The sequence below is a fragment of the Gadus morhua genome, chromosome 4 (assembly GCF_902167405.1).
Source record: "Gadus morhua chromosome 4, gadMor3.0, whole genome shotgun sequence".
NCBI classification, from domain to species: Eukaryota; Metazoa; Chordata; class Actinopteri; order Gadiformes; family Gadidae; genus Gadus; species Gadus morhua.
In genome coordinates, this window is record NC_044051.1 from 20,630,506 (window position 1) to 20,643,997 (window position 13,492).

At 41.6% G+C, this 13,492-nt stretch overlaps 1 protein-coding gene across 2 annotated transcripts in view; it reads right to left on the bottom strand.

Annotated features, from left to right (window-relative positions):
* Positions 1 to 12,233, bottom strand: part of tln1 (talin 1) — a 43,373-nt gene extending 31,140 nt beyond the window's left edge. The window contains exons 1-12 of one of the 2 annotated variants that reach the window (XM_030354311.1): positions 11,962 to 12,233; positions 4,908 to 5,069; positions 3,741 to 3,838; positions 3,442 to 3,571; positions 3,053 to 3,205; positions 2,826 to 2,968; positions 2,387 to 2,514; positions 2,203 to 2,263; positions 1,760 to 1,864; positions 1,493 to 1,648; positions 1,283 to 1,384; positions 847 to 923 (exon numbers count right to left, since the gene is read on the bottom strand). In XM_030354311.1, coding sequence (XP_030210171.1) covers positions 847 to 923; positions 1,283 to 1,384; positions 1,493 to 1,648; positions 1,760 to 1,864; positions 2,203 to 2,263; positions 2,387 to 2,514; positions 2,826 to 2,968; positions 3,053 to 3,205; positions 3,442 to 3,571; positions 3,741 to 3,838; positions 4,908 to 5,037 — 1,283 coding nt within the window. In that variant the 5' untranslated portion in view covers positions 5,038 to 5,069; positions 11,962 to 12,233. Of the gene's footprint in view, positions 1 to 846; positions 924 to 1,282; positions 1,385 to 1,492; positions 1,649 to 1,759; positions 1,865 to 2,202; positions 2,264 to 2,386; positions 2,515 to 2,825; positions 2,969 to 3,052; positions 3,206 to 3,441; positions 3,572 to 3,740; positions 3,839 to 4,907; positions 5,070 to 11,961 lie in introns of those variants that run through there. The other variant, XR_003976476.1, reaches the window with a different exon arrangement.
* Between the last annotated feature and the right edge of the window lie 1,259 nt (positions 12,234 to 13,492).

Genomic DNA, 13,492 nt, shown 5'->3' on the forward strand with positions numbered 1-13,492 from the left:
TACTAGCATAGTGAAGGTAGATTACTACTAGCCTAGTGAAGGTACATTACTACTAGCATTCTGAAGGTACATTACTACTAGCATAGTGAAGGTACATTACTACTAGCCTAGTGAAGGTACATTACTACTAGCATAGTGAAGGTACATTACTACTAGCATAGTGAAGGTACATTACTACTAGCCTAGTGAAGGTACATTACTACTAGCCTAGTGAAGGTACATTACTATTAAGCATAGTGAAGGTACATTACTACTAGCCTAGTGAAGGTACATTACTATTAGCATAGTGAAGGTACATTACTACTAGCCTAGTGAAGGTACATCACTATTAGCATAGTGAAGGTACATTACTACTAGCCTAGTGAAGGTACATTACTATTAGCATAGTGAAGGTACATTACTACTAGCCTAGTGAAGGTACATCACTATTAGCATAGTGAAGGTACTTACTACTAGCTTAGTGAAGGTACATTACTACTAGCCTAGTGAAGGTACATTACTACTAGCCTAGTGAAGGTACATTACTACTAGCCTAGTGAAGGTACATTACTACTAGTCTAGTGAAGGTACATTACTACTAGCCTAGTGAAGGTACATTACTACTAGCCTAGTGAAGGTACATCACTATTAGCATAGTGAAGGTACTTACTACTAGCCTAGTGAATGTACATTACTACTAGCCTAGTGAAGGTACATCACTATTAGCATAGTGAAGGTACTTACTACTAGCCTAGTGAAGGTACATTACTACTAGCCTAGTGAAGGTACATCACTATTAGCATAGTGAAGATACTTACTACTAGCTTAGTGAAAGTACATTACTACTAGCCTAGTGAAGGTACTTACTTCTTAGGAGACACAGAGTCTTCCAGCATGGTAGACTCCTCATCTCCCTCTAGTCCGAAGTGGTCTTTACTTTTTTTCTGTGTAGACATTAACAACAATATTTGTTGAACATATTTATTAATTATTATTTATTGACCTTAGCATAGCATAGAGTGTTATTTTTTCCATTTTTCAAGTGTTTTTTATTTTAAATCGATGATGTACGTGGCATCTATCTATCTATCTATCTATCTATCTATCTATCTATCTATCTATCTATCTATCTATCTATCTATCTATCTATCTATCTATAGATATATACACACACACATACCACACACCAAGTAGAATGGGGTATCCAGGTTTTAATCTCCTCCACTGAGCAAATGCATCATAACAGGCCATTTACACACACAAAATGATTTGCATTCTCAATGGACACACACGTGTGACTTACCTTTTTGAGGATGATATCGATGTAGCCAGCAATCAACTGAGCTATCTGTTCACCCTCAGTGGTCTGCACTGAGTAGTAACCATCTTGATAGTCACCAAAGTCCTAGGTTGAGAGACGGCATTAATGAAAGAATGATCAACTATTGAATGAAGATTACCCTCACTATTTGATTTAAGAACATTTCCATCGATAGGCAAACAGGAGGCCCACCAGAGTAAAGCTTTTTGGGGAGGCGGCCCAGCGCTTGATGTTGGTCAGGTTCCACTCCTGGATCACCTCCTTGGTCTTCTCGTCCACCCTCATCACACACTCCTTGGTGATGCCCAGCAGGCGCGGCACCAGCTTGTTCTTCCCCTTCATCTTCTCCTGCAGAAGGTTGGACCAAGGTAAACGTTAGAATGTGTGTCATCACATGTCAGGTGACATCATTTTAAATCCTGGCCAACATGTGTGCCAGCTTTAGTGTCCTGGATTTACCTTCACAAGGAAAAAGGACACGCCGTACGTTTTGAGAGACCTAGCGAGCTTGACGTAGCTGACTTTAGCCTCGATTTCTGTCATATTCTGGGAGTTTTTGTGTGCCTTCAAAGAAAATAAGTTGTCAAATTGTACCATTTCATTCTCCATGTTATGCATTTACTTCAATTACAAAACAATTACACATTAGTTGGAATCTTAGTTTACAATTTTATTTAAATTAAAAATATTTATGAATCACTGCTTCAAAAGCAAAAAAAACAAGATTACCCGATAACAAAACATGTCATTGCATTGTTAACTCTCTGGTACAGTGACATGAGGGAGCACCGGTTAACCACTTTACATGCCAGTTACTTAACCGGGTTACTACCTGGTTTCTAGAGAGCATGTAAACACGCTGACTGAACAGGAATGTCAAGACCAAAAAGCCCAGTTCTTACCTGGAATATCCTTTTCTCTCCTTTCTGCTTAATATACTCTTTTGGCAGGAACTCTTTTAAACTGAAAAGGGAAAAGTTGGATCCAGAATTATTAAAACGGCTAACCAACCAGACATTATAACATATTATAATAAATAGTTTCCATGTGTTGGTCAAACTTCAGTAAATAATGCACATGTCTTACTCCAAGAATCCCGGCTTATGTTTTATCTCATTGTGGTCCCCAAACTGGATCTGACATTGGAAGCCAGCAAATTCACATGCCTTCTCAAAGGAAACTGGGTGGGATCCATTCAGGATGTCATCACGGGCCTAACACGCGCACACACACACACACACACACACACACACACACACACACACGACGCACAAGAAAGAACAAATAAATAAGTATGATTCAACAACATCCAAATGAATAGTGCACACTAAAACACTGATCTTGTATTGCAATACTCTTTCCATTTCCCCCGTAGGGAAATGACTGAACCTGTGGAATTCACATCAAATAACACTTTAAATACACACACATCTTCAAATAATCCCAGATGAATGAATAACATTGGTTTAGCTTTAGCTTCTATGATAGTCGTGAGGTAGTGATAGTGATTCAGTGAGTGACAGACCTGAACGTAGAGCAGGTTGAGCTGGACCGGGTCTCTGGAATCGACATTCTGGTCTGAATAAAAGAACTTCCTCCTCAGCAGCAGCATCTCGATCTCCTCCACACCCTGCTCCCTCAGTGTTCTGCCGTGGTCCAACCAGTTCACTAGAGAGGGGGATCCATGGCTTACTAACGGTCTGGATCAACCACAGTGTTTACGTGATGTTAGATGATCGAGAAGGGCCTCACGCTCATCGTCTGTGTGCAGTTTCTGCTTCAACTTCTCCATCTTCTTGTCGTCTCGTAGTAAGGTCTTGTCCTTCTTCAGAGTCCCCATGGTCTCCTCCTTCTTCTCCTCGCCCATGTCCCGGACCAGGGAGTACTCGTCATAGTTTGTGATGCCTACATGTAAAATGGAGTGAGGTTAAAACAAACGGCTAGACGACGCTATCGCAGAACTCAACTCCTTCCATAAAACAAACAATCGATTAATAACACCAGGTTTCCCCATTCCCCTCCACTCTTTCCTAGAAACGAAATATAAACCCGACATTAAAAATAATGCATTATACATGCAACAATATCGATTTTTAGACGGGCAAAGTGTGGCACCAGGAACAGAAAGGTGACGTGCTGACCTATTCTGGCACAGATGGTCATAAGCATGTCGCTGACGATCTTGGAGTCGTCCACCATGACGGTCTTGATGGTTCCGTCCAGCATACGGATCTTCAGGGGACGCTGCTTCTTCTTGTACTCCAGGGTGTCCTGGAGGCCGCGGTGTACATTAGTAAAGGTTCAACAGTGATACACGTCACTATCACATTTCAAATGGGGGCCAGACTGGTCAGAGACAGCAAGCTAAGAGCTACACAGCTTTATCGATCTTAGATTATACTGTGTTGATGTATGTTAGTTTGCAGGTCTTTTCACTCACCCCGTTCCTCAACATGTAGTAGTCCAGGGCCTTGCCTGCCTCCAGCCAGATTCCCTTTTTGGGATCCTCATCCGACAAGAACAGACTGTAGTCGTTGGCTGCAAAAAGGCACAGCAAGTCTTTTCATTGTCGTCTTCTGCAAACACTTTTCATCTCAAGCAGGCATTTATATTTTAGGAGTTCTCGCTAGGTCCGCTCTGCCCAGAGATACCAATTAGTGGTGATTTGTTCACCAGGACCAACATCAGGGCAAACACTGCACCATCAAACTATATCAATCCATGTGTCTGTGTTGGTGTTCATTGTGGTTTCCTCTCTGAAAGGTTCTAAGCCCTTCCCTGTGTTGGTTCCAGCTTCATATGGGTCTCCTGTGCTCTGTGTGATCATGTATGACCACATGTTGCCTATGAGTCACTGTCAGCATCGTGGATAGCTGGGGACCACACTGACCCACTGGTCATTCTGACAGCTGCACACACGCTCATGTCCTAGTGAAAAAAGCACTGATACATTGTTGATAGGCTGCCAAACAAACATTTAAACCCACTCATTGAGTCGCATGGCCAGTTATGATCAGTACACCCAGAGGGCGGCCATGTTTAGAGCGCTTCGCTCAAACCAGTTACGTAAACAACCAAGGCTGTTTTAGTCGACACGACACAAAGCGACCCAAGAGGTGGATTTAAATGTTTGCTTACAGCGCATCAACCAGTCCCAGTGCATTCTTCATGAGGACACATGTTGCACACTTCTCAGCCCTTGGCTTACCTTAGCACAGGGATGAGTTAAACCTGAGCCCTGGGCTGGCCATAGTGTGGAAACTCATTAAACTGCTTCAATGAATCCCATGTGAAAATGGTAAATGGTAAATGTCTAACCAGTGGCCACTGAAATGCCCAATATTCACTGATTTATTGCACACATTCACAAAGGTGAAGACGACGGAGCCCAACACACAAGGCGACAGCCACCTCGTCAGAAGCAGTTAGTGTGAGATGCCTTGCTCAGGCACACCGCGACACTCAGCTAGGAGCTACATGCCTCCTGAGCTACATGCCACCCCAACAACAGAACAATAGAAAAAATCCTATTGTTTTGGTTCTTTATTTTATTTTTTTACCAGAAAGACAAAAAGGCAGATTGCATTGGAAAAGGAGCAGTACTCACGCTGGCCCAGCTGGGCTTCAGGGACTCGTTCCCTGATGATGCGACAGGCATCAAACACCATGGTGGAGGGCTCAAACTGCATGGTCTTAACCACGTTCCCCACACCGATCTTCAGTGACAACGCCACCATGGTTGCGGTTCTCGCTTGTTCCCCAGTTGTTCCTGGAGTTGAAAGAGGAACAATGATGACAGTCAGAACAACACAGACACAGGAATCAACAATGCTCTGGCACAATGTCAGGATTGTATCTTACAAATATCGTTGGTAGGGTTCGGGATTTGGTTTTGGTTTTGGCTTAACATCAGTTTTTCATGCGCACTAGACAAGCCTTGTTGCAGCTAAAACTAAGGTTTTAAAGTTTTAAAACTAAAACTTTTAATAAATAATCGCAAAATTGTTTGGGAACTTGAATACACATACTGGACAAAGTGTGTAACATCTAAAGTTACATTAGCTTAACATTTAAACAAGGTTGCATAGTGATGGCATGTGATCAGAATAATGATACAATAACTAACACCCTATTCCCATTAATCAATCCTTATGGCCTGGATGCAGGGACACAATGCAAGTATTTGCTCAAAAGTATGTGGCTGTCATCACACAAGGTCTTCAAACACAATGTATGAATGAATAGATATTCATGTCGACCAGAAGGTGAGGATGTTGGTTTGCTTGAGAGGGTATAGGCATGATTTAAGAGCTTTTATTTGAGTGTTATTTCTTAGAAAAGGCCTAACCATCCTCAAGCTATTAGTGAGTAGGGGATGGATGGCTATGCTTTTACTAACAAATTACACTCAAATTAAAGCTCTTAAATCATACCCATCACCGTTACACCAACCCCAGTAAAACGTGCTGTGACAGTATTGGTTTCTCTCAACCTTCAACCAAGGTTTGTTGTGCCAATGACTTGCGCCAATGTTGCAAATGCTTTCAGATCGGAAAGTAAATTGTTTGGGCTTTATGGGGAAACAACCCTTCCCAGTTGTGAATCTGATTTCATGATGTAGTTCTTGATACCCCTGCGTAATACCGAGGAATCAACACGGCCTATTGGCTGCAACGCGGCACCCGCCCATGAGCTCAATATCGATGGCTTATGAGGTCAGACCCCGCTGCCGGTGGGGACACAGGTTGCCACAGGTTCCTGGGAGGTTCACGTCATACCAGCCATGTGTGCCTTCAACATTAGCCAGGGACGAAGGTAGTTTGGATAACATCAATTATGAATATGTTCTTCCAATCATACCAGAAAGGGGACTGGCAGCTAAAAAATCTCTCAATCCAGTGACTTGGTCCAGTCTGCCTTGCACCATTGCAGCTGAGGCAGTAGAACCTTTCACTACAGTGTCCTTGTTACAATGTAACAAGTCACCACACTGATCCATAATGTGACTACATATTGGTACGTCATAGTGAGTTGCGGCGTAATGTTCATACCAAGTCAAACTTTATTGATTCCAAGTAACAAGATGTGGGCAATATTTGGCAGCTCTAATTGTGTTGCAAATTGGACAATAATGCCAAATGACTTGTATGTAGTTTTCAACCATATTAGGGGCCTTCAGTTTGACAACATTTGTATCACATGTCAAACCATTTTGACATTTGAAGCTATCTTGAAGTCCGCCACATCCGTGCATGACCAGTGTTCCCTTCATCTAATGTTTCTGAGTACGTGACTGATGCTAGTTAACCGATACACAACAACAATGACTTATCTTTTCCTGCCAGTGAGACATCTGCTGTGTTCAGGGAAATGGAATACTACCATATCAAATACAATGTGCTCTAGTCTGCATTGTACATACTGTACATGTCTGAATAGATTTTCATTAATACTGTAGGACTGTTGTCTACATATATTCTGTGATTCTATGTTTTGGCTGAACAATTTTAAGATCATCCACATCACAATTGCAATGCAATTTTAACTAGGAGGCTAAATAAAAGCACAGCGCTCTACAATTAATAAAGCATATTCATGAATAAACCCTAAACAATGTCCGGGTAACTACCTCACATCCAGTTAGGTTTCCTTTATTCTGTATGTGGTCTAGGTGATGATGCCTATGTAGGGGACTACTATGGTATCACTACACATCCATAACATACAATATATCAGCCATATTTACTTTGCTTTTTGAGCCACAGAAAACTGCCCCCATTTGAAATCATTGGCTTTGATTAAAGAATCAAAAGTCTTCCTTGTCCTGTTATAGTGCTAGGAGATGCATAGGATATAGTTTGAGAATCGAAACATCACAATGTCTTTGTCAATCGACGAGTTTAGTAGGATAAAGAGAAAGAAGAAATAAATAATGAAAGAGAAAGCAGGCGAACATTTGGTGTATGGGTTCAGTATTTAGGACACGGGCATTGGTCTCCCCCCCAATAAAAACATGAAATAAGCAGATTACTTTTATTTTGAAAACCTCCTAAAATGTTCCTGATAGACAGAACAATGCCTTCAACAAGGGTGGTTATTTTGCTTCAGCATTGGATCTTTTTTTTATATATAAAAAAAAACAATTCCTAAAACTCAACATACAAAGAGTACAGGAAAGTAAATCCTTTGTATGCGTGTTCACTCAGCAAGGGTTTATAATAAATCAGAAAAGTTGAACGACGGGAGAATAAATATGTGAAGTCAATAAAGAATGTCTAAGAGCCTAAGGACATTTTATTCTGTTATATTCAATGGTCACCTGGTACATTGCTGTGTTTGACACTGACACGTCCTTTGGGGAAGGTTCCCCTAACTCCCAGCTCAATGTGTGTCCCTCCCAATGTTCAAATGACACCTACTTCCTTCAACCCCCAGCCGCCGTAAACTGGGGAGAACCAAATGTACATATGGGGATGGCTCCTAGCGAGTAGCAGACGAAAAGGACCATGCTGAGGGGTCTTCGGGCGAAGGTACTACATGAAGTAGTCCAAAATAAGGGTCTTCTGTTGATTTAAGAAAAGACCGTCTTCTTTACACGTTCCATCTGACGGCGGCTCGCCATGCCATGCTGTTTGGGACTGAAGGACGGCACATTGATCATGTTGCATATTTCCGGGCACTTTTACACACTATTGATGTTATGCAGCGAATAGGTTTTTTTGTTCAAGCACAACCATACCATTAAGGACTCCATTTAGAAATACTCTGAACAACAGCATCCCAGTAAGGAAGTAGGAGTTGTCTTTGGCTATGTTTGTAACAGAAAAGGCAAACAGTCCACATGACCAACACCCCCAACAACCAGAGAAACCTTCATCTCACTACTCCAGCTGACAAAGAAATGACCCTATGAGGCCAGGAACAGGTCACATATGATGAAATCTATGGTTAGTTAATGCTGCTTTGAGCAAGATTTTAGAGTTGCAAATAGCGAATACTGTTTCTACACCATTAAGAAGTGTTGATTGCAAGTTCCTGTATTCATGCTACGAAAGTGCTGGGTGCATGTATAGGATTGACTGATAAAATGAGATTAAAAGGTCATGTTGGAGAGCAATCTTTCCACCTCACATATACGCTTGGAAAGTAGCTATTTTTGGTTTAGTAATATAAGCTATTGGTCTTTTAAAAGTGGTTGCTTGGTTCTAGATACACTGCTTGAAAATGGTGCATGTGGACATTTAGAGTTATTTGTATCAGAATTTGTTATAAACTAAGTGAACTAACATTCTGAAATGTTTCACATTGTCAAATCTTTATGAACTACAAAGAAAGGAGAACTTGGTTCAACAACTACATTGCATAACATGAAGAAGGAATGATAAACATCAAAAAAGGGGTGAGCAAGATAAACAAGGCATTGCATCCCAATATAAAAGACCAATTCCAGAGCGACTGAGACAAAACGTTACCAAAGTACTAAAGTACCAATGTAACAGCCTTGAATCTGAACAGACTTATGATTTTTGATTAACGTATTGTAAAATAAAAATAAATATTCCCTATGGTGTTATTTTTCCCCAGAATGTAGGCATAAAAAAGTTCACTAATAAAACAATTCTAGAGCAAGTCTTGGAAATCCTAAGGAATTTATAACAAATGTTTTGTTTCAGTGAGGCAACAGCAGCACACCCTGGCCTGACCAAATAAGGCCTGCTGAGGAACGTGATGCAGATCAGGCCCTCAGAGGACATGCAAAATCACACAGTGCAGATCCCTTCAGAGGGAACCACGCCACATACCTCCTGAGTCCTGAAATAGATTAAACACCAACAAGCCCGCGTTTTATCGGGAGCTCTTGAAAGACATGAATTTAGATAGAATTGGAATGACGCATGCTGACATCATTGCAAGTATTTCAAACATCAGCAAGCGATCTCAGCAACTATGATGTTATCTCATTTAATGTCTTTCATTCCATCAACCAAATTATTTCAGCCTGAAACAGAACTCCCATATTATATTACTTAATAAACTAAAAACAAAAAACGCAATTAAACCTGCAGACATAACAATGGAACCTTCTAGCCCTCATAATATGATGTGCTGTACAAGCCATCATCTGATGCAATTCAGAAGACATTGGGTTAGACGGACACAGTGCTGGCTCCCTCTTATTTCCAACTTCGCAATGAGAAGATTTTCATGGGGAAATGTGTACCGCTTCAATAGTGAGCAGAAAAAATTGACAGATTAAAATAAATTGTCTGGTTCAGAAAAAAGTTGTTGAACAAAATAGGAAGAGGAAGTCTAATATAAATTTGGCTTGGATCAATTTAAATTAGTAAGTTAGGGGGCAGCCATAACGTTCTTAAAATAAAACCTATGAAGAAGGGTTTTAACGGTCCTTTTTTGCGGTTAAGATTATACGCAAATTTTCATTTTGGTTTTAGAAACTTCTTAGTAAGTTTTGTATAGTCAACAAAAAAAAGTAATCCATGCCATTTTGTCCCAGTTACTAAACGAATATTGTCATGTCAAAACAAACTGGTTTAAAATACATCGTTTAACCAGTTTGGGAAACGTTCTACTCTACTCCGAACTCTGGTCCCGTTGTTCTTGTGCATCACAAAAATAACACGTGCTAGCGCCACGGCCGCGTGGACGCCTGGAGCTCCGCCCTGACAGCGGTTAATGTTGCTGGCTGTACCCAGGAGAGATTTAGGATTCTCGGATACACTGTTCTAAAGCCCCAGTGTGTGGAAGTGTGGATGGACTATTAAACAGCGGTTTAGGTGGTGCGTCGGAGGGCTTCTCGGACAGTTTGAATACAGCAATCATTAAAATGCAGGTCACAACTTTAATAAATTATCTGTTGGGCGAATTAAAACAAAATCTGTTCAGGAGGAAATATAGGCTTGTGCTACTGTTAATCATTTTAACATACTGAAGTGTATAATAAGCAGAATATAATCAGTGGGCAACAAAAAACCCAGAAGCCACCTTCAAAGCCCCAAGGTATGTTCGCTGAACAGGTAACTCTTCACAGACCACTCCTACATCCACCAGGCTGTAGAGAAACTCCCCTTTGACTTCATGACAGGAACCCCAGGGTTGAGGTTCTCCCACTGCCTGATTTGGAACCAGGAAAGCCCAGATTAATGTATGTACAGTGCACTGTGCCACACTGGTTGATTGGATGTAGTGAACTCCTGGGTATGGGTACGACTCATTAGTAAATTAATACTGGCCCTTTTTCCATCTTTCCAACTTATCGTTGATATGAAATGTTGATAGCGTATTAGGTCAGATATCTTGTTGCGGGCCATATCCTTATCAGAGAAACCCAAGTGCGGCCCTGGTCAAAGGTTGAGAAACACCGCCAATAGGGCAATATTCCTCCCGTTGAAACAAGTCAAATTGTTTTAAAAGCAAGCATGTCAGTTGAGAATTGTGAGTACGAGAGAACAGTGGACACAAATGTGTACAAGACTTCCCATCATAAACATAAACTACTGCAACACATTCCATCAGAATCTGTTCAGATTCAATAGACAGAAAAGACCACACTCATAGTTGATTTGTGTGTAACGGATAAATAAAGACATCTTATTAATTTGATTGCTTTGCTCAGTAAAGTAGGCCTATATGAAACACAATACCGATATACAGAAACATAAATGTCTTCAACTATCACAATGTTGGCTTTACCATGAGACTACAACATACTTCTGAACAGCACAGGAAGGAATACTGCATTGACTCACTCCGTGTGCAGTACAGAGGCCTGTTGTAGCAGTGGGTGAACACTGCATACAGTGGTTGAACACTGCATGGCTGAAGTAGAAGTCGATTCGCTGCTGACAACCGGATGCGAATATGCACACGTCAGGGTCTGGGCGGCCAAACGTTCAGTGTCCAATCAGCGAAGAGCTCTGAACGCAGCAGCGCCGTGGGGGCGGGGCTAAAAGTACTGGCTTGGAAGTCAAGTTAAAAAAATCACGCTGCTGCCTCCAGCCATCAGTAAAACCATCGCCTTTAGTGACTCTAGGTGTGTTTACTGGAAGACAGGCATGCCATGTGAACACATTCCTGCTTCGTGAACGCATAGCCCCGGGCTACGGTTATCCCTGAAGCAGGCACACGGAGGGCATAAATTATAGTGAAAAAACAGCCCAGTAGAAACAAAAACAGACTTGTCAGCCCATTTGGGGAATGCGTGGAGTTGGATTGTGTTCAAGTTCTTTACAGTCAAAATGGGGGAAAACCTCAAACTGTACAAGCGCACAGATTACAACGTAAACAGTAGGCCTATACTGACAAACATTTACCAATCCGATATTTCATGTTGCCACAATGTGCCCAATTATACACATATTCTCGTAAAAAGATGAGTTATTGCACTCTACAAACGAGGCCAACACGTCCCGTGAGATATAGCGGGCCACAACAATGTGTTTGCAAAATTGAACTTCCAACAATAAAGCGACGGCTTTAGCGTTTTGTGTCCTCTCCAGAAATGGGTGATCCACATCGTCGACCTCCACAAGAAAACACGGTAGACAAATGACGTGAAGTTCCGCAGAGTGGAAACTTTTACGTGCCCCGCAAGAACCAAACTCCTACCGAACAGGAGAAAGAAACACTTAAGAAAGACCTACCTGTGTCAGAGGACTTGTGATCGCCGTGTACCCGATGAACTAGTAACACGAAATATGGACGGTATTCGCCTTTTCTAGCGGAAAAATGTTTTACAGGAGCCCAAGAAGAGTAACTATTTCCCTCGGTTCCGTCTACATCCGCTCTTGGAGACAGCGTTAAACTCCACCCTGCAGCTGCTCAGCAGCGGACAGCAGACTGCATGATAGGGCGGTGACTCCACTGCTTCCTATATGGTAACTTCGTCCAGCAGCAACGTTGACACAGTTATAACAGCAATGTCACTGTATTACTGGGTCAACGTCTTTTAGGGGCCACAGGGCCACGCCTTAGTTTGCTATTGTACTACTATCTATACTACCTACCTATGTGACATATTGGAAGCGATGCTGCTGCTGGACCATTATACAGTGGTAAACCTGATATTGCTGGCATCACAGTGACTTGACATCACCGTTATCAGCCATGTCTCGGTGTTACCAGTAATGTCACATTTATACCAGCAATGTCCCAATGTTACTAGGTCAATGTCTTTGGGTCACATGGCCACACGTTGGTTTGCTATTGTACTACTCTCTATGCTACCTACCTGCACATATTACACTGTAGAGTAGGCTGAATGATGTTTTGCTGATTACAAGTAGGCCTAGGGATTATGACAAACCTTTGGCATACAATGGCTGTGTAATAAAATGTTTATTCTTTTATAATATAACAAAAAGTAATGTATAACAAATTGCCATTGTTTTCCACTTGAAACCAAATAAAGGTCACATGTCTTGTTAAGAAGTGTTAAAGTAAACTTCAACTTAAAATCCTGAAAAACACCAAAGAATCTTGCAGAGGCTGAAACATGCTTGTGCTTCAGTGAGTGTGAGGACCTGTGAACGACGTGCACAGACATGCACATAGATGTCAACATACTTGCATGTACACCTAATGGTTAGCGTGCTCACCAAGGGCGGGACTACCCAAGGAAGTCCCAGTCCACCGCCTGGTTAGTCCAGGGGTAGCACTCCTCTCAGCCCTCCATTGGGTGTGTTACACTGTAGTTCTCTTTAGCTGGTTCTTGGGTTGGACTGTTACATACTCTTATTGCTCAACGTTGTGTTGCTTTTATTTGAACAGTTTGCTTCTTATTTCCTAATGTTGGACCTAAGGAAAAAACAACTGAACACTGGACATTTTCTGAGTCTCTTCCTCATTTGACAAACTATTCTAACACAGCAAGCAACCAACTTGCTCCTTTGATATAACACATCTTTTCCAGGCATTTCTGATGAATAATTTAATGGTGAAAAAAAACAAAAGGCAACATGTTATTCCTGCTGCGGCCTCATAGTCTCTAAGCTGCTTTATTTGGAGCGTCTAAATATCCTCTAACGTTGCTTTGTCCCAAGTCCAGTCTTGCCCTCTCCTTTTGAACTTCCACCTCCCTTTGAAAAGATCTAGGATCAGGCTCTCTAGCCATTTAAGACGTTCAGAGACCAGTGATCTTAATCTCATTGAACATGTCTTACACATGCGTGTTGC